Below are 27783 nucleotides of genomic sequence, written 5' to 3' on the forward strand. Positions count from 1 at the left end.
AAGAACAAGAAGAAGGCTGAATGGAACTAAGTGGCTGAAATATTTACACCCACTTGCTTTCTAGACCAAAACGCTCAGATTCTGTTTTAGTTTTTGGAAACATTGTACCGACCCTTACATAACCGGAAGTGTAAGAGAGTGAGAGTTCTTCCTATATTAGAGTCTCTTTGGGAGGAGGTGGAGGAAAAAGAAGACGAGGAAGAAGAATAAGAAGACAGGAAGTGTTTTCTGTTTTGGCGCGGTTCTGATAGCGGCGTCGGCCATCTTGAAATCACGTTACTCTTTCAAGCAGTTCTCGTCGATTCTGCATGAACTTACTATTTTGCGACCGCCATCGTACCGTTAATTCAAGAAGATAAATTGTTTTGTGTGTTCGTTAAACAAATACAGCGGATACGTTTGTTTTCTATATTGCTTACTGAGCGGTGAAGCAAACTCCGAATTGTCCAGAGAACCATTATGGCGACTGCTACCCCAAGCCGTGAAGCTAGCCGGTCGGCGGCCTCTACACCTCTCTCTCCCACCCGGATCTCTCGCTTGCAAGAGAAACAAGATTTGCAGCACCTAAATGATAGACTGGCTGTGTATATCGATCGTGTTAGGGCACTGGAATTGGAGAACGACCGGCTAATGGTCAAAGTTTCTGAGAAAGAGGAGGTGACTACTAGGGAGGTGAGTCAAACACTGACTTGAGACCATTAGTCTCACAACATCGAATCAGTTGACTGAACCTAACTACGTTTTCGCCGTCAGTCTAAAGCTAAACAACATGTCCTTGAGAAGAACCAATAGAAATGATAAAGCGGCTATGAATGTGTGGATTACATATAGTTACACTTATTATCTAGAAGTATCCCATATTGTAGTTGATTAGCCTCAGTTAACTGACCAGTTAAACTTGTGAGATTGTGTTCACGTTTATCAACACGGTTAGGTCTTATTTGGTAACTGCTGACGTTATTTGATTTTATTGTGTTTTTAAAATTGTTATCGTGTGCTCTCTATTTATCGTCTGTTTATTCTATTTCTCTGTGTGTATGTATGCATGTGGTTGAAGGGTCTGGCGGTAATGTGTCCAGGCCAAATTTAGATATCTACAATTAAGTATATCTATCTATCTATCTTATAATAAACATCCTTCTGCGTTTCCTAACTGTGTACAGACGTAATTAGGACGGGAGGTTTGAGTGAGTTTGTATGCGCGCCAATCATTGAATAATCAATGAGTCTTCCTTATGTGCACTTCACTTACATAATATTAACTTAACGTATTTCAATAATGTTAAACAGAAAGCAGAGCTGGTAAACATTTGAGCGGTTGACAACAAATAAAGGCATCGATTGTCATGCGTTAGCAAAATGGATGAATGTATTAATAGATGAAGTGAATAAAATATTATATAATAAAAAAAATTCCTTTATGGCACAGAGTCCAGGTTTGCTATGCATATGGGTTGTACTTGATATGAAGTAATAACAAGTTGAGAAATGGGTCTGTACTAAATACTGCTCAAAGCAAGCATCACACTCTGTAAGTTCATAATGGGTTGGTTTAAGTAGATAACAAACCTTTCTCAAGTATACAGCCACTGAAGAGTTGTCATCCAAGGATTAAAAACACAAAACGGTATTAATAATACACAATACAGTATACTGTAGGCTGTGATTCAGCTTTACGAAAGCATAACACTCTCAGAAGATTGATATGAGTAAAGCATATGCTAGAGAGGCAAACAAACCTGGTAAGCAATGTGGTGACACAAGTTAGGATTAAAGGAACTTTATTGTCATACCAGCTCACATTCACATGTTCATGGTACGGGAGCAATAAGTAAAATATAAAAATATGAGACAAAAAGTTGAGTAAAATAGAAATATAAGCTAAATAAAAATAGAATATAAAGAGAATATAAAACTAAACATTTAAATAATAAATAAATATAATAATAAATAAATTTAGTAAAAACATGTAAAGCTGAAATGCTCTCACTAATGAATTAACTGACATTGAGCATGAAATTGCTGTATTGGCACATTAAAGCTTGTTTATTCCTCATTCCCCATGGTCTTAGACACGTATTATGTTGTATTGTGTTGTTCCATTGCTCTTGTCGCCATAGCATTAGCTCCTCTCTTTTGACATCATTTGGCGGAAAAAATTGTGCATGCAGGTAGAAAATCGATTCAGTTTTTCAGTTCAGTTTATTTATATAGCACCAGTTCCCAACAAAAGTTATCTCATGACACTTCCAATTAGAGCAAGTCTAGACCAAACTCTTTAATTAAATCATAACACAGAGAACTCAACATTCCCCCTTGAGCCAGCAATTGGTGACAGTGGCGAGGGAAAACTGCCTGCAAACCTGTGCAGTTCTGCTGGGAGATGGGGTGAGCAATAAAAATACATGTGGCTGATGAGGTATGAGTGGAGGAAAACCTTTTCTAGACTCTAGGCCAATTTTGTAAAATGAACTAGTATTAAGCTAATAATGATGACTAGCAGAAAGCCTGTCAATATTCTCATTCATCCAGGTCATGGTTATCTAAAGGAAATTCAATTGAATGCAACTGGACTCAGTTATTTGTCTTTGAAGACGTTTCACCTCTCATCCAAGAGGCTTCATCAGTTCATGCTCGCTCGACTAGGCTGGGACTAGAAAACATTTGCTTTGTCTATGAATCTTAATCTTTTTTCGTGAGCCAAATTTTATGTTTTATTAACTTTTCTTGTTCCAAAGCTATGTTTTGTGGTCCATGTTTAGGTAAACTTAACTGTATTTATGGCACCGTTACAATTATTTTATCTCCAAAGTCAAAAAAGAAATTCAGAGGAGGACAAAAATAAAACTAAAAATAATGATAAGAAGAGGAAGTACAACAAAAGACGACATTGAGAACTGTGTTGTTATGGTATTGTTACTGTGTAATTACAGAGTAAGAACAAGAGAACAGCCTATACTTTGTAATCCAGCCCCCATCCCTAATATTACTGCATAATTATAAAGTAAGTAATGTATTGGTATAGAAAGTAGTGTATCCTGTATAAGGCCTGCACCCCAATGTTATTGTGTAATATGGGGTATAAAGTGCATATAGACTACTTGCAAATTACAACAGCCAATCAATTAATTGTATTTCTTCTGTTGTCTCACCTAGCAAAGTCATTTGGGAATGTCTTTGTTTGTCCTTCTCTTTAGGTGACAGGCCTGAAGGCTCTGTATGAGGCAGAGTTAGCTGATGCCCGACGGGTTTTGGATGAAACTGCTAAAGAGAGAGCTAGGCTCCAGATAGACCTGGGCAGGGCTCAGGCTGAGCTTGAAGAAGCCACACGCAGGTATTGTGATGCAGGAAACCTAATTCTTGTACAAGTCACATTGTTTGATCAGATTGATCTGGGACCTAGATAAGCATCTGGAAGGACAGGGTTAGTAGCCAGTTTGAGTCAATAACGGCCTTCTCAACTCCTCTGTTCTTGTGTTTCAGTGCAAAGAAGAAGGATAGTGATCTTGCTTTAGCAGTGTCCAGAGCCAGTGCCTTAGAAGGCCAGTTGAAGAAGAGTGAAGCAGCTCTTTCTACAGCTGTAAGCCAGAATGCGGCTTTAACTTCTGATCTTGCTGAAGTCAGTAGCTTGCTGGCTAAGGTGTGTATTACATGGTGTTCTGTTCAGAAGAATAAAACGAGAAATTGAAAAAGAGTCTTAATTTTGAGTGTGGTTTTAAAGAAAGATAATGCTTCACTACTCTTCATGGGGTTCGTACCAGGAAACATCTTTCTGTAGGGCTTTATAGCCAAACAGTTATCCACACATGCAAATTGATAGCCAAACACTACACACCTTGTATGAACATTTTGGTTGTAAGGAGAGATATGCTGATGGAAATGCTTGACAATGTAAGTTTTATCTGATTTTTACTCTGTGAGATCATAGAGTTGTGGTGAAAGTGTCAGCACATTCTCCTTAAAAGTTCAATCGTTTAAGCTTCAGAGTTCCAGAAGAGGCTCCTGATATAGATTTGTGGGTATTTCAGGTCCAAACAGGCCAGTATTTCTTTAATTCAATATTCCACATAATGACAAACTTGTTGACAGCCTATGGACTCTTTAAGTGTATAGGACAATAACAAACCAAAGGTTTGTCCCATGGTTTACCTTTTGACTTACCAAGAGGACTGTAAGCTGTCTGTTTGGTAATTTTTCTTATGGTGTTGTGATGTACAGGCGGAAGACAGCCATTCTGTTGCCAAGCGCCAGCTGGAGGCAGAGACACTGATGCGTGTCGACTTGGAAAACCGCTGTCAATCACTGAGCGAAGAGCTGGAGTTCAGGAAGAGCATGTTTGAGGAGGTAAAGGGGATGTATGTGGGGTGCAATTACATGCATATGACTGCCACAGATCATAATTTCCATTGTCAGCTAATATCCACCTTATACCCCACGATACCTTGTTTCAAGTATAGGTGCAATTTCCAGTTCATCTTGTCCCTGATGTTCTGCTGACACTGCTGTCATTCCTTTTTCCTCCTTTGTTGTTTTTTTTTTTGTTGTTGTTGTTTTTTGGTCAACAAAATGAAATGAGCATACATATAATGTTTTAGATGGTCTTTTCAAGTTTAGGTTTTTCATCCACATTCTTTTAGATATCTCAAACGAAACTGTCAGTCACAGTAAGAGTCCTTTTTAAGAGTCTTCAAGACATGTTGTTGCAGTCACAAGTTTAGCTTTGTCTGGCTATTGGTACAACTGCAAACAGCATAACACGAACCAGAATTCTGCAAGACCTTTTGTGTCAGTCCATTTAAACATGTCAAAGAACAAAGCAGTAAAACAAATTCAAAGTAAATAACTCTTGAAAACACCACCGTCGCCACTGGAACTAACTGGTGTACTGCTACTTCTGCTGTCTCAAATTTCCACCATAATTATTTCTACTTGAGCCCCTGTTGGAATAAGGTCAATAGCAGTTTTGTTTTTTGTTTTTCAGTTAATCATATTAATAATAATAATATTTTCTCACTTGGATTACTGGAGCCCAAAGGAAGCACCTTTTATGTTTGTTAACCAACAAATGTAATTGACAGCTTATCAGTTAGCACTAATATCAGCACTAATAAGCCCAGGTCAAAATTAAAACCCTAATTAAAAGTTAAAAATGTAAAGTACTGTTGTAAACTATTGCTTCAGTATATTTAAATGTTTTCTGTTCACACCTATCATTTATCCTTGATGTCACAATTGTTTTGCATAGCTTTTCTACCATAAATGATTTGTGTATGCAGAGAATAGAATACAATTTCTTATTGTCAGAACTATTGTTTTAATAGACAGACCAACCATGTGACCTTTCTGTGGCATTAAGAATTTGTCCCATCTTTATCCTTGTGTTCAGGAACAGCGTGAGTCTCGGCGACATCAGGAACAGAGAATAGTGGAGGTGGACTCTGGTGTTAGACAGGACTATGAGTTCAAGCTGGCACAAGCTTTGCAGGTATGTTAGGGGATGTATTTAGTAGGGATATTCCTCATGACTTTTAAACAGGATGTTTAAGCTTGAACTAGTCAACGTGTCTAAAAGTACAACACTCCGTAAACAGTCAGAATTGAGCACAATTTAATCTGAAAAATTGAATGTTGTCCAGATAAATATTTTGTATATTATGAAACAGGTAACTGACATTGTGAACCTTACTAATGGATGCTCATCTTTTGTGAAGCAACATTTAACTAATATGTATTGTGGCCGTTAAGTCTAAACTTTAAGCCACTGAAGGACTGCTCAAACAAGCTATCACCATTGCACCACACTCTAGTAAGTTTCTTTTAGCTGAATATGTATTAGTCTCTGTTCTTCACAGTTCTTCATTGTATTACATGCAAGAATCCATAACGACGGTCCATAAACCTCCACACGATCAAACATTTCACAAATGCAACAATGCAGAGTTGGCGTAGTGTCCACCAACTGGTGGAGCAGTGGGTTCAGTACAAAGACTAAGTCAAATGAGACTGAGACATATGTACATATATCTATATATATATAGATAGATAGATATACTTTATCAAGTTATTAGTGGAATAAAAGCACCATTACAATTTTGACAACATTAAATTATATTTTGCTTGGCTCAACAAATTTCTGACAGCACTTTAGCAAAATGTTCAGTGATGTAGGGGTGACATTGTGTGTGGGTCTAATAGGCTTGAGCCTTTCACTCACTTGTACAACATACCCATCCTGAATAACTGGGAGAACATTTTTTTTTTAGTTGTTATTTTTAATTTTTAGAATTAACACATAAATACAATAAAAAGAATATTTCCCCTTCTAAGTAAAAGACAACATTTATTAGACTACTGTTATGTGTTCAGTAGTACATGATTGTTGGAAAAAGTTTATTGTTAAAGATATTGTTGGGTACAGCTAAATTAATTTGTTGTTATGGCATCAATTTATAAATACCTTAAATTAAAAGAGGAGCTGCCAGAATCACATTAGTTTTGAGCTGTGTAGAATGCAGATGCAGTCACTGGCTCATGCAAACTGCAAAATAATTTCCTAATCAGATTACGAAAACCTGAAAAACATTCTAGGCAAGACTGGATCAATTCAACAATAGCTATTTGTTAAAAACAATGTTAATTTTTATACAGTTCATATGAGAAAATAAAATAATGTTAATTCTGTTTTTCCTATCCTTCCTTTATTCCTTTATTTATCCCCGAGGGGAAATTCTTGCACTTGCAGTTTTTCTCACCAAGAAAGAAAGTGAAAGATATAAAAATAGGATAAACAACAAGATAAGTACAAATCAAAAAAAAATAAGAAGAATTAAGAAGATTAAGAATCAGCTTTATTGACAGTATATATAACCGTATTTTCCGCACTATAAGGCGCACCTAAAAGCCTTCGATTTTCTCAAAAGCATCGGACTATAAGGCGCACTTATAGTCCGATGCGTCTTATCTATGGATCAGTATTGGTCAATCGTGGCTACCGTAGTCAGGGGGCGTGGCCGAAGTAACAGATTTAAGCACGTACGGTGAATGTTCGCACCACAGGGAATGAGAAGTCATCCTTCACTGTAGTTCTCGCTTGCCAGGCTAATGGCCAGAAACTACCACCCATGGTTATTTTCAAGAGGAAGACCTTGCCGAAAGAAAACTTTCCAGCCGGCGTCGTTATCAAAGCTAACTCGAAGGGATGGATGGACGAAGAAAAGATGAGTGAGTGGCTGAGGGAAATTTACGTCAAGAGACCGGGTGGCTTTTTTCACACAGCCCCGTCCCTATTGATCTGCGACTCCATGCGCTCCCATATCACCAATGGAGTCAAAAAACAAGTGAAGCACACTAATTCAGTGCTTGCCGTCATTCCGGGTGGATTGACAAAAGAACTCCAACTGCTAGATATTGGTGTCAACAGGGCGTTCAAAGCTAGACTGCGAACTGCATGGGAGCAGTGGATGACGGAAGGCGAACACACATTCACCAAGACAGGGAGACAGCGCCGAACGACATACGCCACTATCTGCCAGTGGATCGTAAATGCCTGGGCTGATATATCAGTCTCAACTGTGGTCCAAGCTTTCAAGAAGGCTGGAATCGTCGCTGAACTACCAGACAACAGCAGCAACACTGACCAGGATAATGACGACTTTAACGAGACGGAGCACGTTGGATGCCTTATTCGCCCAACTGTTCAACTGAAGAAGAGGAATTGGAGGGAGTCGTGGATGAGAAATGAACTGATAAAGTGAGCTTTACGTGTTTCGTTTGTGTGTTCACAACTGAACGAGGTTGGTCATATTGTGAATATGGACATTAACGTTTGAGCAACGTTGAGTTATTGTTAAATGGTTATTGCTTTGCACTATTTCGAGAGTTACTATATTGTTATTGCACTTACGTTTGAGTTACCGTAACGGTATCGGACTGTTTCTTTTACGTGTTTATTGAATCGAGGAAAAGTTCCCATCCACTACGTGTTAAAAATGTTGCACTACCTGTTATACCTTGCTGTTGTTAAAAGATAAACTGTGTTGCGAAAATACTACGTCGTTGACATTACCTCGGAAAAAATAATAACACAGCTGTTTATTTATTTTGGGAGTGAACGGAGTTGTCAGAACGCTGGTTTGTATTCTATTAATAAAGTCTGACTCACTTATCTGACTGTTTTGTTGACATTCCCTTTAGCGCAGCTCCATCTAGTGGACGCAAAACGCAACCCGAGCCACTGCTGTAGCTTCTATCCTATGTGCCTTATAATGCGGTGCGCCTTATATATGAAAACAGTTTTAAAATAGACCATTCATTGAAGGTGCGCCTTATAATCCGGTGCGCCTTATAGTGCGGAAAATACGGCATTTTACATACTGAATTCTGAATTCGGCTTCTGCATCCTTAGTTGAAGGCACACATGCAACACCCGGCAAATTACATGCAGTGAAACACACACAGGAGCAGTGGGCAGCATCAAGCGCCCGGGGAGCATATTGGGGGGGGGGTTGAGTGCCTTGCTCAAGGGCACATCAGGCGACTAATGGAGGAGGGGGGAGCATTATTCACATTAATCACTCTACCACACCCAAATTTTTCCTGCCCGTCCGGTGGGGGAATCAAACCGGTGACCCTCAGATCACAAGCCGCTTCTCCAACCTCTAGCCACGACTGCTGATCACTTCGTCTGACAAGCAGCACTTTAGGCGTACATACTGCGGTGTGCCAGTCAGATAGTCTGCGATCCAGGACACCAGTGGGGCATCCACCTGCATCGCTGTCAGCTTCTCAGCCAACAGTCGGCCTGATGGTGTCGAACGCACTTGAGAAATCAAAGAACATGATTCTCACAGTGCTTGCTGGCTTGTCCAGGTGGGTGTAGACTCTGTTCAGCAGGTAGATGATGGCATCGTCCACTCCAAGGCGGGGCTGGTAGGCCAACTGAAGGGGATCATGGGCCGGAGCTGTTCCAGGACGATTCTCTGAAGACTCAGACTCAGGTTGAAGACATGATGAAGTACTCAGCTTAGCTGGGGGGCACAGGCTTTCAGGACCCTGGGGTTCACACCATCTGGGCCTGCAGCTTTGCCTGCGTGGAGGCTCTGCAGCTGTCTTCTCAGCTGTGAAGGTCATTGTTGAGGTGATGGGTGGGGGAGGGGTGTGAGCGAGGCCATCTAGATGGAATGTGGGGGGGGAGGGACTGGAGTTCTGCCGTACTGCTGTGGAGTTGTTTGAAGCGTGAATTAGGGGCCCCTGTGTCAAATCTGTTAAAGAACTGAAAGATGAAAGTGAAAGTGACATATTTTGTCATTGGAGGGAACTCACTCCAACGAAATTCGTGCTCTGCATTTAACCCACCCAAGTGACGTGCACACACACACAGCAAACCTGGGGCAGTGGGCGACCGCGTGCAGCGCCCGGGGAGCAGTGGGGGTTAGGTACCTTGCTCAAGGGTACCTCAGCCATGGACACCGGTACGGGGAATCGAACCAGCGATCCACCGGTTACGGGTCCGACACCCTAACCGCTGGTCCACGACTGCCCCACACTGCCATCAGCTCCTCCTCCGCTGCTCCTCGTCCTCCTGGCACTCCACACCTCTCTTATGTTGTTCTGCTGGAGTTTCCACTCGAGCTTCCTCGGGTACCTCTCCTTTGCCTCCCTGATCTTTAATCTCAGGATTCGCTGAATAGCTCTCACCTTCTCCCTATTGCCTGCTCTGAAAGCCCTCTTCTTGTTGTTGAGGATGGCTTTGATGTCCTTGGTTACCCACGGCTTGTTGTTGGGGTAATAGTTTACGGTTGTGGTTGGGACAATGGTGTCCACACAGTTTATGTAGGCAGTGATGCGCTCAGTGAGCCCATCAATGTCCTGGTTGTGGGGCTCACAGAGTGCCTGCCAGTCTGTCACCTCAAAACAGCCCTGGTAAAAATCAGTAGAAAACGGTGAAGAAGGTTGGAAGCGTCTGTAACAGCCTGCACTCATATTGACACGTGCACTGTCATTATTGCTATTGGTATTGTCTCTCTAAAAATATCAACTGATAGGCATTATCAGTAAGAGTAGCAGAACCGTTAAAATGTTAATGATGCCCATTTCTAGTTTTTAGTTTGTCCCCTGCCATCAGGGTCGATCAAGCTATTTTGGCTTAACTTTTGGGGAGTTAGTATCCATCTATAGAAACGGATGATGGGCAGGGCTACGCACAGTGAACTCTTGTGACAGGGTGTCTATTGGTCCTTAAACAACTTCAGTGTATTAAAATAAATTTAACAAATCATTAACTTGTTTTAGATTTGAGAATATCTGCTCTCAGTTTTAATTTAAATGTTTCATCGGGTTTTCCATAATTTTTCCAAAATTGGTTCATAGTCCTCATAAACTAGCTCAAGAGTTTTAAAAAAGGCAATAAAACAAACCAACTTAATGCTTAACACTGCAGCACTACATGTACCTGTTGGAGAAAAGTAGTATTTTGGATAAATTCCCTGTTTTTACTTAAATGAAGAAAAAAAAGGTAGTATGAGGCCAGACCTCTTGTGTGAACTCAGCAACTATGACGACATGACATGGTTTCACAGAACAGGAAGGTTGTAGAAGTGCTGTAAAGACATACAGTTTGTTGAAATTATTGCATGAGCTATGATGACAACCCTCATTGGAGCTTTTATTTGGGGATTAGCATTAATCAGGTTTGTGTGATCTCATCAGGACCTGAGGAGGCAACATGATGAGCAAGTTTCTCTTTATAAGGAAGAACTGGAACAAACCTTTCAGGCCAAGGTGAGAGACAAATATTTTTTCTCGTGTCTCTCTCGTATCTTTCCATACTCTGACTCTTGTACATAATCTTTGAAGGGGAGAAGAGGCTGCGAATTTACCATTGTGTTCTAGCCTTGTTTTCAATCTTGGAAGCTTTGATGTACCCAACTCTGCTGCATACTGCTGAAAGATGCAAAGAGAACACTTTCCTCACTCAAAGTCTCTCTATCTCTAGTTGGATAATGCCAAAGTATCTTCAGAGATGAATGACAAGGCAATAAGCACAGCAAGGGAGGCGCTGCAGGAGTCCTGTATGAGAATAGAGAACCTTGGATATCAGATGAATGCTCTGCAGAAACAGGTGCTACTTAATGACCGCCTTTACACAAAACTCTCAAACTTCGAGCTACTTTTGACATTTGGCTTCAGGAATGATTGTTGTGCTGGTTTGATGTGTGTGTTTGTATTTGTAGCTGGCTGCCTCAGAGGATCGTATTAGAGAGCTGGAGGAAATTCTGTCGGCAGAGCGAGACAAGCACCGCCGTGACATTGAAGGAAAAGAGCAAGAGATGAACGAACTGAGAGAGAGGATGAACGCTCAGCTGAGTGAATACCAGGAGCTGTTAGACGTGAAACTTGCTCTGGATATGGAGATCAATGCATACAGGAAACTGTTGGAAGGAGAGGAACACAGGTACAAGACTCACACACACACACACTCGTGATTGTGCCAGAGTGGTGTTTATTCTTTCAGATGTCAGATTTCAGATTGTCATTTTATTAGTGCCTGTCCTTGCTACCCTTTGATAGCTCAGACCTTGCTGTGTCATGTAGTTGTGGCTAGCCATGAACTCACTGGGGACTGGTGTGCTTCTTTTAGACTCAGACTATCCCCTAGCCCATCAGCTCGAGTCACTGTTTCCAGGATAACAGGATCTTCCTCCTCCCGTGCTTCCAAGAGGAAGAGAGTGGAGGCGAAGGATGCCCCAGAGGTTGGAAAAGGAGAAGGGCAGTTGTTGGTTTCGGAAGAGGCCACAGCCAGTGGAGCAGTCACCATATCACCCACTGACATGGATGGAAATGCAGTCACACTAACCAATGATACTGAACAGGTGTGTAAAACTATAAATCCAAAAACATTCCAGTTTTAGTCTAGTCTATGCAGATGATGAACAGTTGATTAGTAGTGTCCCATAAGACTGGATGATCTTGATTCATACACAGAGCAGACAGCAGTAACTTCAGAGGAGAGCCCACAGCGGTTACAGCAGTGCTCCCCATTCATAAGTGCATCAAAAGGGAAAGTCTTATCCAACGTCTGTTGAACAAGATAAACATAAATTTGCAGTAATGAGATGTATTTGGCTTCTTTGATAAATAAAGGAATTCTGATTCTGGCTTCCTTGCTCTAAGTTGCTGCGTCTCTTAAACCGCACCCAGCTTGTTTTACACAGCGAGAACTTTCTGCTGAAGTGCTGAATGTGAACTCATATTATCCTCCTTTCTCTTGAGGAAGTAGTTGACAACAAAAGGTAACACAAAGAAGTCTTATCCTAAGATGGTCTGTACACTATGCGGTCAGTCTTTGTCAACCAAAATGGGAAGTTACAAGCCAAGCTAGCGCAAGACAAGCCTTTGTTTTCAAAGAAAAATGGTGATCAGATGTTTTATATTTTCTGAATAAGCCATGCTTGTACATTTGAATGTTTATGGTAAGCTGTATTCTAAACGTAATCTCATGAACCTTGTGGTTTCTTTAGGCTTCATTCCTTATCAGAATACTCTTCAAACTGGCCACATTATCAAATGATAAATTTCCATTGATTAATATGAAAAAAATTATTATTATTAAATTATTACATAATATCCACACCTAGCATCACAGTTGCAAAAACTACATAAGAAAGACATCACAAAGGTCGGATTTATTCCACTATGATAACAGAAGATGCTTAACACATAAGGCAGACCAAGAAAGCTGACAACAATCCTTCTGAGGTCTGCCATAAGATCAGCAAAAATGTTGTGTATGATCAATAGGTTTGGTGTTTAAAAGATTTTGTTCTTGTGTGTTTTTATTATTGTGTTTTGTAGGACCAGCCTTTGGGCAACTGGAGATTGAAAAGACAGGTTGACAATGGAGATGAGGTCATCTACAAATTTTCCCCAAAATTTGTCCTCAGGGCTGGACAGTCAGTCACGGTGAGAAATATGAAGTAGAGTGTGTCCTGTGCATTCATGATAATTATTAGTGTATTAATGATGTTTTGCTTGTATAATATTGCATGCGGGTTAAAAGGTTCAGTTTATGTAGAACGCACATACAAATATTTTTTCTCACTTAATCTAAGTGAGGAGTGTTTAAGGATTTTTGCTGCTGAATGAATTAATGGGAACTGTTGGAAAAGGACATTTGAGAAAGTTGGTAGCAATATGTCATTCCAACCAACAACCTTATCACTGACACTGTGTATTAATAGTGTACAATTGATTATAATTTGCCATATAGAGATTATTGTATTATTGGACCACATGACAATTACACCAACAGGGACTTTAATGACATCACATTCTAAATATATAGACAGCTTTGCAGCCATAATGGCCTCCACTCTTCTGGGAAGGTTTTCCACAAGATTTTGTTTGTGTGTGAATTTTTTCCCATTCATGCAGTAGAGTAATAATGAGGTCAGGCACTGATGTTGGATGAAAAGGCCTGGCTTGCAGTCTCTATTCCAGTTCCTTCCAAAGATGTTTGATGGGGTTGAGTTCAGGCTCTGTGCAGGCCAGTCAAGTTCTTCCAGACCAGACTCATCCAATCATGTCTTTATGGACCTTGCTTTGTGCACTGGAGCACAGTCCTGCTGGAACAGAAAAGGGCCTTCCCCAAACTGTTGCTACAAAGTTGGAAGCATTGTATTGTCCAAAATGTCTTGGTATGCTGAAGCATTAAGATTTCCCTTCAGTGGAAATCAAGGGCCCAGCCCAAGACCTAGAAAAACAGCTCCATAAAGAGGTGTGTCTGGACACTTATATCTGTACTTTTACTTTCACCTCTTTAAGGAGAAGGTTATAATTCTTATGTGACGCTAGATAGTTTAATGATGAATAATGCATTATATTTTGTTTGTTACATTCTGAGTACATTCTGTGAATCTGAACCCCTTCACAATGACAGCTAGTAGTCAGTACCAATCCCAAGTTAGATGTATACCCTTCCGTTCACCCACTGTCAGCTGGGAGTGCCTACAGCCCCCTTCAACCCTCATGACAGATAAGTGGTCACAGATAATGGATGCACTATAATTTTTTCTATGCCTCTGCACCAACTTAGCTGAAGCCAAAGGCTTTGTTTTTGGGTTGTCAGGTGTCTTTTGTCCCATTTCTTATGCTAGTTCAGAGTTGCCTTGACGTAGATGCATAACAACAGAATATTGGAATGACAGTGACAATATTAACAATGATGATTTTGATAGTAGTAGTAATGGTGATAGTAGTAATAATGCAGAAATATAACAAGTGGTAATAGTTGTCTGTATCAAGCAGGCCCACATGCGATCCATGGGAACCTGAGAGACAAGAAAGCACAAAGACTCTGGGGAAGAAGTGAACTTAGTGACATGCGTTGATGGGACATGAATATGTCAAGTCAAGTCAAGTCAACTTTATTTGTATAGCCCATTTTTACAAGCAGTTTGTCTCAAAGGGCTTAACATAACATCAGCAACATCCTCTGCCCTTCGACCCTCACATCGACTAAGGAAAAACTCCCAGAAAAACCTTTAACAGGAAAAAATGGAAGAAACCTCAGGGTGAGCAACAGAGGAGGGATCCCTCACCCAGGACGGGCAGACGTGCAATGGATGTTGTACATGTGTGTGGAGAGAGAAGCTCAGTGCATCATGGGAAATCTGCGGCAGTCTAATCGGATATCTAATCAAGTGTATAGTTGAGTAGGATGGTGAAGTGATGACATTTTATAACCAAAAGCACCTCTGGCCATTATTTAAGACCATACCTCAGGAATCGAAGGGGAGATTCTGACCTTATTTCACATTGTCAGATTCTCAATTGGTGACACTAATCTTGGGTGTCCATCTTGAAACTGTGCTGTTTTTAAATCTTCTGTACTGCCTGCTAGAAGATATGCCCATGAATCACCCACATTTTAGAATTTGTAGCTTCTTTACAGCAGCGTCGCAGCATTGTAGTCTACTACAGACTCATTGGTTTTGATAGTATTGAGCTTCAGGTGGTTGCATTACACCGTGCAATGCAGCGCTCTATCAGTCACTGCATAATGCTATGTTATAGGAGTCCTGGCAGTATTTGTTGTTGTAATACTCAATTTAACCACAAGAGGCTGAAGTGCTCCATTGCCCTATGCTCTAAATTGACCTAAAAGCATTTATGCTTTCACTTATGTGAGTTTTAATTTGTCTAAGTAGAAATATAGCTAGCACTAGCTACAAAGTTGTTCAGTTGCCAGGTGATGTCATACTCTTATTTGCACATTGATGATGTTGTGACACATTAATTTATGTAAGGCTTCATGACTGTGTCAGTTCAATTCAATTCAATTCAGTTTATTTATATAGCGCCAATTCACAACAAAAGTTATCTCATGACACTTTCCAATTTGAGCAGGTCTAGACCAAACTCTTTAATTAAATTGTAAAATAGAGAGAGCCCAACATTCTCCCTTGAGCAAGCACTGACGGTGGCGAGGAAAAACTGCCTTTTAGAAGGCAGAAACCTCGGAGCAGACCCCGGCTCAAGATGGGCAGCCATCTGCCTTGACTGGTTGGGTTGAGAGAGAGAGAGAGAGAGAGAGAGCAGGAGAGCGACAGAGAGAGCAAGGGAGAGAGGCAGAGGGGGTGGGGTGTGAGAGAAGGAGCACACAAGCAGAGATGCATAGCAGCAGTAATAATACCAGAAGTATCGAAATGTAGATAATGATAATGACAATGAAGTATACAGAAGGTATTATGGTGATTTTGATAACAATGGTAGTGACAATAATAGTAGTAGCTGTACTGAGTCTTAACAGATTTAAATCAGATTATGACTAAACAGTAGTAATTGCAGCAGGTTTTGAGCAGGACCACAGCAGGACCGCAGCAGGAGGTCCAGTCATGATCGCTAGGAATCTGCGGGACAAGAAAGCACAGGGACTCCAGGGAAGAAGTTGAGTTAGTAATATGCATTAATGGGACATGAATGTGTGCAGAAGGAGAGGGAGAGGAAGAAAGAGCTCAGTGCGTCATGGGAGGGCCCCTGGCAGTCTAAGCCTATAGCAGCATAACTAGGGGCCGGCCTAGGCCAGCCCTAACTATAAGCTTTATCAAAGAGGAAAGTTTTTAGTCTACTCTTAAATATAGAGAGGGTGTCCGCCTCCCGGACCGAAACCGGAAGATGGTTCCATAGTAGAGGAGCTTGATAACTAAAGGCTCTGGTTCCCAATCTACTTTTGAGGACTCTAGGAACCACAAGTAGCCCTGCATTTTGGGAACGCAAAGTTCTGGTGGGGTAATAGGGTACTATTAACTCTTTAAGATACGATGGAGCCTGACCGTTGTCAGTTGCATTAAGGAAGAGATCACTTAAGCCACACTAAAAGTAGGTAAAAAAATATTTATCCAAATAATTATAAACTTACTATAAGAACACATTTGAAGTAAAACAAATTGAAACATCTGAACTTCAGCAATGTGCACTTTCCTGATCATGAGTGATCATGTTTTTTGCCATAATTGTGCCCTATCAGTTAGAAAATTAAAAAGACCTGAAAGTAATGTTGCATCACTTGCTGGGACACAATGTAATCAACCTCATTTTGGAATTGTATTTTATTTTATTTATTTTTTGCCCACAAATGGCAGGGTAAATTGGTATAACTTGCAAAAATGTGTCTCCTGTTTCTCAGTTGAGATTATTGAGATTTTTTGGTTTTAAGTCATAAACGGAGTAAAAAACAGACTTCGAAAAGTTAATTTGTTGCTTGGCTCTCAAGTCGTGCCTAATACAGAGTTTTTTTGACTGTATCATGTATTTATCTGCACTGTATGTATATAGGTGTGGTCTGCTGATGCTGGTGTGGCCCACAGTCCACCATCTGACTTGTTGTGGAAAGGCCAGGCTTCGTGGGGCACAGGAAGTGATATACTTACCACTTTGGTCAACGCCGATGGTGAGGTAAAGACATCATGTTATTGAATGTTATTCTTGTGTGTTATGCTTGGTGAGTACACGTGTACTTGGCAATATGATGTTTTTCTTTCGAGTCATGTGGGCTCATTGATTTTTCTGCAGGAGGTGGCCAGAAGAAGTGTAACCAAGACCCAGGTAGAGGTGGAGAATGGAGATGAAGAGGATGATGTAGCACAAACGGTGAGAATATTTTTTCCTTCCAGATTTACCTGTGTTTAAAATCATACAAAAACTGACTTTAATTTCCACATTTAATTTTATATCTCCTTGCTTTGTTCACCTTTTGTTTATTCTGTTGTTCTTTTGACTGTTTGTTGATTTTTATGTTAATTTGTGTTAATGAGCTGGTTTCAGAGAAACACTCAATGGGGGTCGTGTTTTTGTATTGTAATTGTATTTTATTATTTTAAGCCTTGTGTCCTCAGGGTATTGATTTTTAGAAAAAGGTATTAATAGTTGATAAACCATTTTAGTTACGATCAAGGCCTATTAAAAAGTTGCAAGTACCACATATACATATATATGTACTCAGAGGAATAAGTTTAAAACTGAATTAGTTTTAAAAAGAATTAAAAAGAATAGAATTATAGGGTTTAGAGAGTTTCCATCCATTCATTTTCTTCCACTTTATTCGGGTTTGAGCTTGAGCAGGGATGCCCAGACTTCCTTCTCCCCAGACACTTCCCCCAGCTCTTCTGGGTGGACCCCAAGGCGTCCCAGGCCAGCCAAGTGACATAGTCCCTCCAGCGTGTCCTAGGTCTTCCATGGGGCCTCCTCCCAGTGGGGCAGGCCCGAAACACCTCCCCAGGGAGGCGTCCATGAGGCATCTAAAACAGATGCCTGAGCCACCTCAACTGGCTCCTCTCAATGTGGAGGAGCAGCGGCTCTACTATAAGTTTGCAAACAACAACTATTTGCAATAGGTATAATAATCAGATAAAATAAAACCTCTTAGCTCAGTATTGAAAATAGAAATAATAAATTAAAATAAAATAAATATACACTGCTCAAAAAAATAAAAGGAACACTAAAATAACATCTGAATGTTAGATAGATAGAATCAATCAATGAATGAAATATTCAAATACTTCAGAAAGTGCTGACAACAAAATCACAAAAATTATCAATGGAAATCAAATTTATTAACCCATGGAGTTCTGGATTTGGAGTCACACTCAAAATTAAAGGGGAAAAACACACTACAGGCTGATCCAACTTTGATGTAATGTCCTTAAAACAAGTCAAAATGAGGCTCAGTAGTGTATGTGTGGCCTCCACGTGCCTGTATGACCTCCCTACAACGCCTGGGCATGCTCCTGATGAGGTGGCGGATGGTCTCCTGAGGGATCTCCTCCCAGACCTGGACTAAAGCATCCGCCTACTCCTGGACAGTCTGGTGCAATATGGCATTGGTGGATGGAGCGAGACATGATGTCCCAGATGTGCTCAATTGGATTCAGATCTGGGGAAACGGGCGGACCTGTCCAATTGCATGAATGCCTTGGTCTTGCAGGAACTGCTGACACACTTCAGCCACATGAGGTCTAGCATTGTCTTGCATTCGGAGGAACCCAGGGCCAACCGCACCAGCATAGGGTCTCACAAGGGGTCTGAGGATCTCATCTCAGTACCTAATGGCAGTCAGGCTACGTCTGGCGAGCACATGGAGGGCTGTGCAGCCCTCCAAAGAAATGCCACCCCACATCATTACTGACCCACTGCCAAACCGGTCATACTGGAGGATGTTGCAGGCAGCAGAACGTTCTCCACGGCATCTCTAGACTCTGTCATGTCTGTCACATGCACCTGTGGAGAATTTGCCAATCTTGGTGTTCTCTGGCAAATGTCAAACGTCTTGCATGGTGTTGGGCTGTAAGCCCAACCCCCACCTGTGGACGTCGGGCCCTCATGGAGTCCGTTTCTGACCGTTTGAGCAGACACATGCACATTTGTGGCATTTTGAAGGGCTCTGGCAGTGCTCCTTCTCCTTGCACAAAGGCGGAGGTAGCAGTCCTGCTGCTGGGTTGTTGCCTGCCTATGTCCTCCTCCACGTCTCCTGATGTACTGGCCTGTCTCCTGGTAGCGCCTCCAAGCTCTAGACACTACACTGACAGACACAGCAAGCCTTTTTGCCACAGCCCTCATTGATGTGCCGTCCTGGATGAGCTGCACTATCTGAGCCACTTGTGTGGGTTGTAGACTCCGTCTCATGCTACCACTAGAGTGAAAGCACCGCCAGCATTCAAAACCAAAACATCAGCCAGAAAGCAAAGGAGCTGAGAAGTGGTCTGTGACCAACACCTGCAAAACCACTCCTTTATTGGGGGTGTCTTGCTAATTGCCTATAATTTCCACCTGTTGTCTATTCCATTTGTACAACAGCATGTGGAATTGATTGTCAATCAGTGTTGCTTCCTAAGTGGACAGTTTGATTTCACAGAAGTGTGATTGACTTGGAGTTACATTGTGTTGTTTAAGTGTTCCCTTTATTTTTTTGAGCAGTGTAGAAAACTGTATGGCAAATGCTCTGAGGTGCTGATTCTCATCCTAGCAGCTTCACACTCTGCTGCAATCCTCCCCAGTGCATGTTGAAGGTCCTGTCCCAAAGAAGCCAACAGGACAACATCGTCTGCAAAAAGCAGAGGTGAAATCCTGTGGTTCCCAAACTAGACACCCTCCAGTCCCTGGCTGCGCCTAGAAATCCTGTCCATAAAAATGATGAACAGGATCGGTGATAAAGGACAGCCCTGCTGCCAGAGTCCAACATGCACTGGGAACAAGTCTGATTTACTGCTGCCAATGTGAACCAGACTCCTGCTCCAGGAGTACAGAGACCGCACAGCAAAGGGCCCTGGACCCCATACTCCCGAAGCACCTCCCACCGAATGCTGCAGGGAACTTTTAACTTTTTGCAATGGTTGCACTGGTGTACCTAACTTGTTCTTGTTTTGTTATTTTTTTTATTATTATTATTTATTTATTTATTGTTTTAGGTACACCCAAATTTTTCATTGCATCACCTGTAACGCCACACGCCAACTCCTTTTTATTGCACTCCATAACTTTCATATAATATGAATGATTTTTAAACAATAATAAGGTGTAGAGAAATGCTTGTCTTTATTTGAAGCACAATTATATATAAAAAGAAAAATTAAGTGTTTAGTGCTTCACTGAGCTGAAACTGAACATTTCAAACTAAAACATTAAGCACAATAAAACATTTTCAAATAAAAGTGCTTGTGCTCAAAGTGCTTCACTGAACTGAAATTGAACATTTCAAACTCAAACATTTCAAGTAAAATAACACATTTCAAAATAAAAAGCTTAATGCACTATTACTGGCCATATTCTGACCGCTCTTCTAATAGTAAATACAGTGCATTATGTTATGTCCTTTGTCGTACCTCAGCCAGGGAAATTGTTTTCGCCAGTTCTGTCTGAAAGAATAAATTTTTGACTCCTTAATTTAAATCTCGGGCCCGGGCTCCATCTCAGACTCAGTTGTCTCCTCTGGTTCTGAGTGAGATGCTAACGCCGAAGGGCTGGGGCATGGCATCTTACCGGGGACCGAGGACTCTTGAAAATTTTGGTTGCATGTGCACCTGAATGATCCTAGGGCCTATGTTGTCAGGGGCTTAGTGCCCCTGGTAGGATCTCCCAAGGCGAACAGGTCCTAGGTGACAGGTCACTCAAACCCTCCGCCATGTGGGTGGAGATTCAAGGAGGGGGTCACAGAATCGGCTTAATCCCCGACCCGACCTGGCCTGTTGACATTCTACGGGCAGGCTACAACAACAACAATGAACGCACAGGCTGCAGGTCACGGAGGAGGCCCCGAGGGAAACGAGCCGGCGTTAGGAACAGACTGAGGCGCAGAGCACACCATTCACCTCTGCCCAGCATCCTACTCACCGATGTCCAGTTATTGGAAAACAAGCTTGATGAACTCAGCGCCAGAATAAAGTTCCAGAGGGATATACGGGACTGTAATGTCATCTGCCTCACTGAAACATGGCTGACCCCCCTGACTCCGGACCACACCGTTCAACCAGCGGAGTTCTTCTCAGTTCACCACAAGGACAGGACGGGCAAGTCTGGTAAATCAAGGTGAGGTGGTGTGTGTCTGATGGTGAACAACAACTGGTGTGACAACAAGAACGTTGTGTCTCTCAAACACTCATGCACCCCTGACCTGGAGCTCCTGACCATCCAGTGCCGTCCTTTCTACCTGCCCCGCGAGTTTACTTCGGTCATCATCAGCGCTGTTTACATTCCACCTCAGGCGAACACGGACACTGCTCTCGCCGAGCTACATGAGGCTATATCCACCTATCAAGTTAACCAGCCTGATGCAGCCCTCATCGTGGTCAGGGACTTTAACTGTGCTAACCTGAGGAAGGTGAGACCGGAGTGTAAACAATACATCAACTGCCCCACCAGAGGAGAGAGGAATCTGGACCACTGTTACTCTCCTTTCAAGGATGGTTACAAGGCCAAGTCTCTGCCTCCGTTTGGCCTTTCGGACCACAGTGCAGTCCTTCTCATGCCGAAATATAAACAAGGGCTGAAGCAGGAATCTCCTGCAGTCAAAGAAGTATCACGGTGGACTGACCAATCAGAGGTCACTCTGCGGGACGCATTGGATTCAGCGGACTGGGACATGTTTTGGTGCAGCTCGGGCGGTGACGGGAGGTCACCCACCTGGAGAGCTGGTGCCGGGAGAATAACCTGCTGAACATCAGCAAAACTAAGGAGCTGATTGTGGACTATAGGAGGAAGCAGCAGAAGGACATCCGTCCACTCCACATCGGCGGGTCTGAGGTGGAGAGGGTGGACAGTTTTAAATACCTCGGTGCGACCATCACACGGGATCTGTCCTGGTCACTGCATTTTAACAGGACTGTTAAAAAGGCCAAGCAGCGTCTCTTCCACCTCAGACGCCTCAGAGACTTCAGGCTCCCCCTCAAGGTGCTCAGGAACTTCTACACCTGCACCACTGAGAGCATCTTGAGTGGGAGCATGACCACATGGATGGGCAGCTGCACAAAGCAGGACCTCTCGGACATTAGGAGGGTAGTCCGCTCAGTTGAGCAGACAATCAGAACAACTTTACCCGACATTTACATCAAATGATGCAGGTCGAGAGCTGAGAAGATCCTCAGGCAGCCCCATCACCCCGGACACTCACTCCACTCACTGTTGCCATCACACCGTCGGTTCCGCTGCCTGAGAACCAACACTGAGAGGATGAGGAAAAGCTTCTTCCCCCAGGCCATCCTTCTGCTCAACAGTGAGCGTTAATCTGGACAATCCTACTCCCGCCTGCACTAGATGTAAATACTGTACATGTAAATACCGCACATTTTCACATTTTTAATTATTATTATTATTATAAGGTTTCTATTTTACAATATTTAATTTTACTTACCTATTTTTTGGTAGCGGGGACAAAAAGAATTTCACTGCACATTGTACCGTGTATTGTGTGTGTGACAAATAAACCTATCTTTTATCTCTTGTTGAGAGATCAGGTCCTTACTGCGCTGCAGTACCTAGGATATAAACTGGCAACTGTTTAACATTGAAGACTTAAACCAGCCACCCTTTTGTTACCACAAAACTAACTACTACCAGTATGTTGATGTCAAACAGTGGTTGATTTATTGTTGTCAGATGTTTTCTCATACCTCTAATTATTGATAAATAATTTTATCAAAATTATTAATTTCAAAGTATATCAGAATAAGTTACGTTACGTAACGTTTATTTCAAATGATTATCTGAACATTTTTGTTTCTCTTCCAGGGCAAGGTGTCATCCAGAGAGTGTTCCATCATGTGAAGCCTTCCTGTTCTGTTGATGACTTTGACTCCTCTTTTTTTCCTCCTTAGCATCATCATTCAGCCTTCTTGTTGAAGACAATTTTAGAATGTTTGGACTAATGGACTAGTCTTTATTGGACCTGCTTTAATAAAAGTCACTTCCCTCCATATTCCTACCAATACCAACATGTGTGGATTGGCCAAACATGTTGGATCCAAATATTGAATTGAACTGTGAATGAATAGTCTCAGCCCTACTGGTGGTTCTTTACCTGTAATTATTCGACTGGCTGTCATTCACTCATTAGCAGTCAGCATTTTGTTCACATCCTTCATGCATTGTAGTACACAGTGATGACAATGATGTCACGCATATCAACTGAAAGAATCTGTTCCTAAGAAGATGGATCTCTGGTGTGTGGCTATAAAGACATAAGGGATTCAGATCTGTAGTGCTGAAAAAATGGAGAGTAATTCTTAACTGATTTTTTTGAACATTCTTTGTCCCCTCCAAAATCAAGACCCTTCTGACTGAGAGGCATAGAAATAAAGTTAAAATTACAATTTGATTGAAAAGCCTGTTGAAATTATGTGGTGTTATGTGAAACGGTAATTTCACTAATCATAATATAACTATTAAATCCACTGCTGGTTGGCAATCAGGTGCAACTTAAACCACTACAATTGAACTCCAGACCTTTGGGCTGTCACATGGCCTGCTGTCCGAAGTCTGATCACATTCCTTAAGCAGTCTCTCAATCCATCCAACTGCTTTGTCTCTGTCCTCCTTTCCTTTGCTCGTTTCTTTAAGGTTAAGACATGATTTCAGCCACATATGACACTATTCTCCAGCTCTGTTTTGAAGCTGGAGTTAACTGTTGTTAACATAGGGGCTTCCTGTAGTGATGCCAAATCTGAAACAAACGCTAGACATTTTTTACTATATTCAGGGGAGTTTCACTGAGAGCAATACTCTGTTTTCCAGGGGGGCTCTGATCACATTCAGAATGGTGATTTTTAGCAGTTTTATTTGATATATTAGCAAGTGTTTTGTTTTGCCTTTGAGTCCTTTGTTGACATGTTACATACCAGTAGCATCGGGGGCAGTGAATTCCGTCTGAAGACTGTATTGGAAAGAGAGGGTCACTTGGAGGGTGTTAATGTACTGGTTCTCCCGCAAAACCGCTGGTTGTCCATAACCACTACTCTCTATAAAGTTTGATCTGATACATGTGTATGCTACTCCAGAGGATTTCTGGTATCTGTGAATGTGGATCGTGATATGGAGTTATTTTTTTCTACAGTTGTCTGTTTTTGTTAATATTAAACTTTATGACCATCTGTTGGATTTTAACATGAATGGCATTTGTTCCCAAAAGGCCATATGTCGTATCTTGCAAGGATAATACACAATTTGTGTATCTACCCCCTCTTCAGATCCACTCTTAAATTGAATGGGTTCTTCCTTGGCTCATGTTACTGCTTTCCACCAGCTTTAATGAAAATTGAGCCAGTCGTTTTTCTTTAATCATGCTGACTGACAAGCAAACAAACCTAACTGAACTGAAAACATAACCTCCTTGGCAGAAGTAATGAAAACCTTTCGTGCACACTCAAATATGAAGTTGCACTTCTGTAACAGTAAATGGGAGTGATAAATTATTCTTAAAGCTTGTTTTAGTTTTTGTTTTCAGCTGATATGTAACAGTTGTGAGCAGCCCATTGCAGTCTTCTTTCTTGCTTCCTGTTGACTGTCAGTTCAATGTTCACTGGTGTTTCAGTCATCTTTGAAAAATAAGTGGCTTCCAGGCTTGCTGGATGTTGAATCTCGCAGCCAAAATAATCAACTGAAGCTGCACATAGAACTGAAACAGGAAGTGCATGCATATAGAGAAATGATATGAACTAACTTCAGCTGATAATTATTCATGTAATTAGCAGTGAAGTGTATGGAAGCTCACTGCAAACTGTCGGCACAGAGTTGACGCTAAGTCAGTTGTCTCACATATATACATGTGTGAAATGGGTGTTATGTTAGAAAAGTAAGTGTATAGCCATGAAACTTGTTAAGTCATGTTTTTGTGGTAAGATGTCATCTTGTTGCAGTCAGTTCATTTTCTCTGCAGGGATCATAATGGGACTGACTGGCCCACATCTTCTCTCGGCTGGCTTGTCTTTTCTTGAGCCATGGAAAGCTGCGCTGCATCTTTGCAAATAGTGAGTGGCCTGGAGGATGTGGGTTTGGCATTGTTATCCCCACCTAAGCGATGAAATAAATGTTTATAAACACATCATGCACAGTATACCTTTTAAAAGAGAAGCCTTGGAATTGGCTTTTTAAATCTGACATCTTAAATTGACAACATTGCTGCCATTTTAAGGACACAAAGTGAATAGTAAAAGTAACACTTAATCTCTGTATTGCTCTCACTTGTGTGCCATCTCGGGAAGCTCCATTTTTGTGTGTTTGTGTGCTGTTTGTTACAATGCTAATTTTTTTTCTATAGGTTTCTCATCTGTTTAATCAATTTGTTGTCATTTTATTTTTGGGATTTCTGATTTGATCAACCACTTAAACAAATGCTGATTCTTATGTTAAAATGATAAAATGAATTTCTGAGTTTCTTATCAACAAAAAAAAACTTCTTGTCCTCTAATTGATAAAGGACCAACACTGATCAAGTCTATTGGTGTTGGACCATCTGTATCTATCAAATTAATAGATTGTGGTTTTATTCTAGACCAGTCAATGGACAACACTGATATGCTCTTGTAAATAGGTCAAACCAGGAGTTCTCAAACTTTCATGAGCTTTCATAAATAATGCATATTCAACCAGCCTCCATAGTATTTTTAAAAACTTCCTGTTGTTATTACAAATTTCAAACTGTTACAGAATCCTGTGAGTCTTGGAATGAACTGCAATTTAAATATAGTGTAACATTTAATATGGAACCTTTTCCTCCAAAGTCAAATAAGTGAGTGTCACTCATGATGTTCATAGAGGAGTTCTTTGTTTTTCAGATTTATTTTTATTATTATTATCTTTTTTTTTCTTAATAGCTTGCAGCTTGCATGATCATTTGATTTTTTTAACAGTAAAATTTTGCAGCTGATTTATTTCAATCACTGAAACAGAAACCTGGTGTTATTCATGTAGGCGTGGAGCATGCCAAATGTCAGTTTTTTTTAAAACTGTTAAACTGTTTTGTACACACAATAAATGTATTACATAAACACACTTAATATCACAAATGGTTGTTAATGTAGACAAGTTCAGATGTAGTGCTGAGGAATTCATTTCCAGGATGAAATTTTCACACAGTCAATAACAAAGTTTCTCAAGAGCTTCACCTTCCAGCTCAAAACTCTGCTCACAACCGAGCGGTACAGCGTCTGCATCACAGCAGACGCTGCTCCATACTGCCTGTCAGTCTCTCGCTCCATTTTACCCTCACTCATGAACCCCAAGACCCTGAGATATTTAAACTCCTCCACTTGGGGCAATAGCTTTCCTCCAACCCGGAGTGAACAATTCACCCTTTTCTGGCAGAGAACTATGACGGATTTAGAGGTGCTGATCTTCCCAGCCACTTCACACTCTGCTGCAAACCGTCCCAGTGCGAATTGGAGATCACTGTTCAATGACACCAATAGTACCACATCATCTACAAAAAGCAGAGATGGAATCCTACGGTCACCGAACCTGTCCCCCTCCGCCATTTGGCTGTGCCTAGAAGTTCCAGAGATATAGGACAACCCTGATGGAGTCCAATCATGACTGGAAACAAATTTGGCTTTGCTGGCAATGCAGCGGCTGGATGGTCCGTAACAACTGACCAACCACCCCATGTTCCCAGAGAACCCCCCTGATGATGCCCCAAGGGACTCAGTCGTAAGCCCTCTCCAAGTCCATAAAACACATGTGGACTGGTTGGGCAAACTTTCACGACCCCTCCAGCACCCTTGCGAGGCTGTAGAATTGGTCCAGTGTTTCACAAAAGGGATGAAAACCACATTGTTTATTTTGGATCCGAGTTTTGACGAACAGACCATCACCCCAGTTTGCCTCCACATTTCCTCTGACCTCTCCTGGTCAGTGAACACTTCACATCTGCTGAAAAAGGCCCAACAACGGCGTTTCTTTATCAGGAAGCTGAAGCGGACTGGACTTTCCTATCAGCTGTTGGCAATCTTTTACAGGGCCACAACTGAAAGCATCATGTGTCTCAGTGTGACTGTGTTGTATGGAAGTTGCACAGGACTGGACAGGAAGGACTTAGCCCAGGGGGTGAGGACAGCACAGGGGATTGTGGGCTGCTGTCTACCAGATCTGGACTCAGTTTACGCTGCTGAGTCCAGAAAAGGGCCAGACACATTGCTACAGATCCCACCCGCTCAGGCAATGTACTGTTTGTACTGCTTCCATCAGGAAAGCGGTACAGGAACATTAAAACAAGCCAAGCACAAACAGACTCAGGGACAGCTTCTTTAGCCCCCCTGCAGTGAAACACTCCCATCCCATCCCCCTACAGGACTTCACATTTGTCCCCCCCAGCCACATACACACACCTTCTCACACACACACACACACACACAATCAAACACTAACAGCATAACATAGACTGGCACTTTATTTACTTTACTTTGTGTTTTATATTTTTCTTAAGTGTTCATGTGCTGAGTTCCTCCCCGTTGAACGAGAGGGTTGTTTCCCTGCACCTTTGGGTCTCACTGTTGTCTCGGCCTATGGGCCGAACAGCAGTGTAGAGTACCCAGTTTTCTTGGAGCCCCTGGGAGAGTTGCTGGAAGATGCTCCAACTGGGGACTCAATAGTTATACTGGGGGACTTCAGTGTCTTTAGGTGTCACTGTCATCTTCAGACGACAGTGACACCTGAAGGGGTGTGATTGGAAGGAACGGCCTCCCCGATCTGAATCCAAGCAGTGTTTTGTTGTTTGACTTCTGTGCTAGTCAGGGTTTGTCCATA

At 41.7% G+C, this 27783-nt stretch overlaps 1 protein-coding gene across 1 annotated transcript; it reads left to right on the top strand.

The window, feature by feature from the left end:
• Window positions 1-135: 135 nt before the first annotated feature.
• Window positions 136-26034, top strand: lmnb2 (lamin B2). The gene is made up of 13 exons (XM_046390818.1): window positions 136-672; window positions 3198-3334; window positions 3484-3640; window positions 4219-4344; window positions 5387-5485; window positions 10708-10779; window positions 10994-11119; window positions 11232-11452; window positions 11639-11870; window positions 12853-12960; window positions 16834-16953; window positions 17071-17148; window positions 22777-26034. Exons 1-13 carry the CDS (start codon window positions 460-462, stop codon window positions 22810-22812), a joined length of 1725 nt encoding a protein of 574 aa, XP_046246774.1. The 5' UTR covers window positions 136-459; the 3' UTR covers window positions 22813-26034.
• The last annotated feature ends 1749 nt before the right edge of the window (window positions 26035-27783 follow it).

The sequence above is a fragment of the Scatophagus argus genome, chromosome 6, assembly GCF_020382885.2.
Source record: "Scatophagus argus isolate fScaArg1 chromosome 6, fScaArg1.pri, whole genome shotgun sequence".
Classification (NCBI taxonomy): Eukaryota; Metazoa; Chordata; class Actinopteri; family Scatophagidae; genus Scatophagus; species Scatophagus argus.

What these genes read in the sequence shown, in the direction of transcription:
- lmnb2 (XM_046390818.1), top strand. Translation starts at nt 460, where the DNA reads ATGGCGACTGCTACCCCAAGCCGTGAAGCTAGCCGGTCGGCGGCCTCT. An exon ending in TCAGTAGCTTGCTGGCTAAG is followed by an intron (nt 3,641 to 4,218) that starts GTGTGTATTACA and finishes TGTGATGTACAG; the next exon opens with GCGGAAGACAGCCATTCTGT. An exon ending in TGGTCAACGCCGATGGTGAG is followed by an intron (nt 16,954 to 17,070) that starts GTAAAGACATCA and finishes ATTTTTCTGCAG; the next exon opens with GAGGTGGCCAGAAGAAGTGT.